A 4,867-nucleotide genomic window follows, 5' to 3' on the forward strand; every position below is an offset into this window, starting at 1 on the left:
GCAAGCGTGCGGTACTCACAATGACGTCAAACCTTGAGTAGAGGCCCACCACTTGCCCTGCAAAGAGATGCACAGCGTGGGATCGGGGGTTCAGAAGGGTCCCCGGGTGACATGCTCCTTCCAGAACCCCGGGACAGCAGAGCAGGGGACCTGGGTGCTGCTGGACATGGGATGGGAAGGGAGAGCTTGCTGGTGGGGATGGGGCAGGAGCCCCAAGAAGGGGGAMAGGGGATGGCCGGGCCCCTCAGCACCCCCTCCCCATTTACCCACCTGCATCGTTGACAACGGGCAGCGCGGACACGCGGCGGTCCACGAAGATCTCCAGGGCTGTGTAGATGGGCGCGGACTCGGGCACGACGGCCACGTCGCGGAAGGTGCCCACGCACAGCTCCTGCACCGTCTTCTTGAGGAAGCGCGGCTTGCGGATGGTGGGGCCCTGCAGCGGGCAGGCGGCGCTGGGCAGAGCCCCGGCGCGCCGCGCTGGGCACGCACCGGCACGCACGGGGAGCCCTGCGGCCGCCCCCTTCGCCCCCACACTCACAAAGATGTGCAGGAACTTGAGGATGCGCTTGTGCGTGAGGATGTGCAGGACGTTGCCCGAGACGGGCTCGATCACAGGCAGCCGGTGGATTTTGTGCTTGATGAGGGAGTAGACGGCGTCGAAGAGGCTGTAGGTGACAGGGCCGCCGTGGGGAGGGGGACACAGCTGTGCCCAGACCCTGCCCGCTAGCATCCCAGGTCCTCTCCATCCCGGCACCACCACTGCAGGGTTCCTCCCGCACGTGGCACCAGCCCCAGGAAGGGGCAGCCCCAGCAGAGCCGCGAGGGRCAGCAGGGCGCTGCGGTGCCGGGCACGCGGCAGGCAGGCTGCGCTCCGGGGCGAGCCCGTGCCCRCCGGGACCCCAGGCTCACCTGTCGCTCGGGGAAATGTAGACCAGCGGCTTGAAGGAGCCTTGCAGATACACCTCTGGGAAGGGAGAGCGGTGGGAGAGGGGCACCCGCAGGGCTGCACTGCACCCCAAACCTCTCCTGCGGCCACTGCCACCCCTGCGTGCAGCTGCATGCCTCCGTGCCCCATCGTTGCACCCGCCACCATGCCAAGAATCATGTCCCCAGCCCGACTCCTCTGCTCGTACCTCGCCACGTCTCAATCTTGTGCTCCTCCACCTCGTAGATCTGAACCTGAGGGCCGCRAGAGGCTCCATCACGGAGCGGCCCTGCCTGCAGCCGCGGGGCTGCTGCCCCGTCCCTGGCCATCCCACCCCATCTCCCTGAGCACAGGGATCACATCCCGGGGTCCCCATGGGCGCCAGGGGCACACAGGCAGGGCCTGAGCCCCCTCCAAGGCAGGGGCAGACACACCGCTGGGCCCGTCCCTGGCTGTAGGGGAGCTTCCATGGAGCTCCCATGGGTGCAGCAGCCCATGCTGGGCCCCAGGCTGGCTCAGAGCCCCCTCAGCACTAAAATTACCCCCCGGGGGGAATGATGAGATGCAGGGAACAAGGCCCAGGCGGGAYGCGGGCCAGGGACAGACCTTTCCCCGCCCAGGGGCTGGCCCTGCCCCTTGCCCAGCTCTGCCCAGCACGCTGCCCCAGGCCTCACCAGCGGCGAGCGGTAGTAGCGGTGCAGGATGTTGATGAAGTCGGTGATGGTGAGCATCCCTGCGGAGACACGCGGGCTGGCACCGCCGCCGCGGCAGCCCTGCGGCCCGGCCGCGCGCCCGGCCACTCACCCACGAAGCTCTGCGTCTTGCTGTCCCAGAGCGGGGCCGCCCGCACCCCGTTGGCCACCAGAGCCACGAAGGCCTTCTTGATCTGCTGGCAGAGCAGAGAGCGGGTCGCGCGTGTCCCCGAGCTGCCCCGTGCCCGCGTGCCCCGCGGTGCCCGCAGCAGCGTCACCTCCAGCGTGGTGTCGAAGACGACGAGCTTGCAGCTGGTGGGCAGCGCGTCGTAGCAGCAGTGGCTCCTCATGAAGTGCATGTAGACCTCGGCGTCGGGCGTCTGGAACTCGCTGTCCGGGCCCGGCCCCAGCCCCAGCATCTCGGTGCCCAGCGTGAAGGTGACAGGCCTGGTGCCCCTCCACCTCTCATCGTCATCCTCGTCCTCCTCCTCTCTGGCACATGGTGCTGCCAGAAACCCTGCAGCTGGACCCCCCCCAGCCCTGGGCGGTGAGCTGAGCTGCCAGGTCTCAGCCAAGGGCTCTGAGGGGGTGCTCTGAGTGGAGATGCTGTGCCCAGCCCCCTGTCCGGGCCAGCCCTGCGCTCCTGTGCCCAGTCCACATGGATGGGGACTGTGCAGCAGCTCTCCAGCCATGAGGCTGGGGACACCCTGGGAGCAGCTTGTAAGGAGCTCAGGAGCRGGGCTTGTGGTGCAGGGGATGGGATGGGCACGCACACGGCATGCACGAGCACTGCCACCCACCTGCCTGCTCCGGGYGGACAGCGGCGCTCAGCAGCGACATCTGAGGGGTCACAGGAGAGGGGTCAGCAGGAGGAGCCCCCTTGCACGCACCCCTCCTGCTGCCSGGCTCCTCTTTGCTCAGGAGCAAGCCACACCAAGCGGAGCCAGCCCGTGGCACATGTGGAGCCAGGCCCTGGCCACCTGGGTGCCCTCTTTGCCATCCGAGCGCGGCGGGTCCCGCAGCAGCTCTGCGCCCTTCCTCTCCCTTCCCTGCTCCAAGGTGTAAATCCCAGCCCTGATTCCTCCAGGCCCGTCGGAGCGGGGCAGGCGATGCCGGGCGCCCGGCCAGCCCCACCTGGGCACCAGGTCTGTGCCCTGCTGCCCTGGCAGAGCCCGCGGCGGTGGCAGCAGCGGCAGCAGCAGAGGCGGCAGCAGCGCGGGCACGGGGACAGCCACCGGGCGAGCGCTGGCCCGTGTCCCCAGGGCCCCGGGGGACCCCGCCACGCAGAGCAGCTCGTATTTACAGCCCACAGCCCTCTCCAAAGGGCATCGCTGGCCCCAGCCGGGAGCGGGGGCCCTCTGCTAACACCCCCGCTGCCACTCCAGCCGTTCCCAGCGCTGGGGCCGGCCGCGGCCAGGACGGACACGCAGGCTGTGCCGCGCTCCGGGCCCCGTGCGCGGGGCTGCAGGGACGGGGCTGCCGGCCCCCCCGGTACCGCGCGGTGCCCACGTCCCCCGCGGCGCTGCCCGGCCGCGCGCGGTACCTGCGGGGCAGCGGCGCTCGGGAGCTGCTCCATGCTGACCGCGCGGCCGGGCGGCTATTCTGGGCCCACGGCTGCTGCGCGGCCTGGCAGATAGGGTGTCAGGGAGCGGTGCCAGCCGTGCCCCCGCCACCACGGAGCGACGGAGGGAGGAGCCGCCGGGCCCACGGGCACCTGCTGGCGCTGGGGGGGACGGCGGGGGCCTCGGGGGCAGCAGCAGCTCAAAAGGGGGCCGGGGGTGATGGACAGAGGGGCCACTGGCAGGAATCCTGCCCCTTGCAGCCCCTTTATGTCCCTGCTCGACACCGCGGGGGATGCAGCCCTGTGTGCCCGGGTGCTGCCGGCGCCTGGACCAGCCCCTTGCTTGATATGGGGCTATCGCAGCRCCACAGCCCCCAGGGCTGCACGAGCAAAGATCCTGTCCCTGCATGGGGGCAGTCGCAGCAGCTGGGCACACGGGACAGGCCAGACGCTGGGCCTGTCGCCCTCAGGCTCCTCTTTGGGCAACCCTTCCCCACAGGTTTCACGAGGAGGGATCCCAGTGCTGCAGGGAACCCCTTCYCTCGCCCATCTGGGCCACCCCCTGCCACTCTTCGCTCGCTCTCAACTCCGTTTCTATTTCAGGAAGGTTCAAATAACCCCTTGGCCGGCTGCCGTGCCAGGCTGGGAGCAGCCGTGGGCGAGCAGGCCTGTGGCCACCAGTCCTGCCCCCGAGGAGCCCGGGGACACGGTGGCTCCGGCTGAGCCCCAGGACAGCTGCCGAGGGCTGCAGGGGCCCCGGGTCACTGCGCAGCRAGCAGGAGCAGGAGATTTAAGCAGGGCTTAAATCATAGACTACAACTTCCCAAAACACCCACTGGAGGCAAGAGGGCAGGGGGAGCCAGTTGCCAGCCTGGGATAAGAGGCAAATCCTGCCTCACAAGCGGGGTGCAAGGAGGAAGAGGAGGGATGAGGGCAACGGGTGCACAAGGGCAGAGCACAGGGCCCGGCCCTTGCRGCGCAGCAGGGCAGGGGGGCGCCGGTGACAGCGGCCAGGGCAGCACCGTGTGGCTCCAGCGCGGCCCCCGAGGGGCTCCTGGCAGCGGCCAGGGAGCCTCTCCCCTTTCCTGCTCGCACCCTGGCAGCTATTTTAGAGCGCTGGAGAGAAGCCGAGGAGCTCCGAGATTGTCACCAAGGAGACTGGAGAAACAGGGAGGGAGGCACAGGCGTGGGGGGCTGCGGGGAGAGGGGCTTTCGGCAGCCCCAGGGCCAGCGCTCAGCCCAGAGSCACCCCGGCCCCACGGGGGCTGGCCCAGCTGGGCAGGCAACGTGGAGCGGGGAGCCCAACAGCTGGGACTCGGGCACCTTCCCTAGCTCAGGGAGGGATTTACACATGAGGGAGGGGAGAGAAGCGCTCCAAGGGCCTCTTCCCAGCCCTAGGCAGACCTGCTGCCCTGGGGCTGGGACTAAACCCTAGGGACACAGAGGGGAGCAGGGCCTACAGCGAGCTGGAAGGGTGCTGCCCAAGCTCACACCTCAGCCCTCGCAGCACCAGAGGGAAGGAAAAGCTCCAGAACAAGCCCAAAAGCAGCCCCAGGAAGCAGGGCCTGACGGAGCTGCCTGCTGCACCCACATACACCAGGGATACACAGCAAAGTCAAGACCCTAAGAAGAGCTGAGTGTGCTTAAACTTTAATGGAGATCCTTGAGAAACAGAGGGAAAAGAGA

The 4,867-nt window shown here is 68.8% G+C and overlaps 1 protein-coding gene across 2 annotated transcripts in view; it reads right to left on the reverse strand.

The window, feature by feature from the left end:
* Window positions 1-2,134, reverse strand: part of PRKAG3 (protein kinase AMP-activated non-catalytic subunit gamma 3) — a 3,789-nt gene extending 1,655 nt beyond the window's left edge. The window contains exons 1-8 of one of the 2 annotated variants that reach the window (XM_026034771.1): window positions 1,899-1,988; window positions 1,733-1,814; window positions 1,603-1,661; window positions 1,137-1,182; window positions 913-967; window positions 542-668; window positions 271-436; window positions 20-57 (exon numbers count right to left, since the gene is read on the reverse strand). In XM_026034771.1, coding sequence (XP_025890556.1) covers window positions 20-57; window positions 271-436; window positions 542-668; window positions 913-967; window positions 1,137-1,182; window positions 1,603-1,661; window positions 1,733-1,814; window positions 1,899-1,979 — 654 coding nt within the window. In that variant the 5' untranslated portion in view covers window positions 1,980-1,988. Of the gene's footprint in view, window positions 1-19; window positions 58-270; window positions 437-541; window positions 669-912; window positions 968-1,136; window positions 1,183-1,602; window positions 1,662-1,732; window positions 1,815-1,898 lie in introns of both variants that reach the window. The other variant, XM_026034692.1, reaches the window with a different exon arrangement.
* Between the last annotated feature and the right edge of the window lie 2,733 nt (window positions 2,135-4,867).

The sequence above is a fragment of the Nothoprocta perdicaria genome, unplaced genomic scaffold (assembly GCF_003342845.1).
Source record: "Nothoprocta perdicaria isolate Ctin4 unplaced genomic scaffold, notPer1 scaffold_0, whole genome shotgun sequence".
NCBI classification, from domain to species: domain Eukaryota; kingdom Metazoa; phylum Chordata; class Aves; order Tinamiformes; family Tinamidae; genus Nothoprocta; species Nothoprocta perdicaria.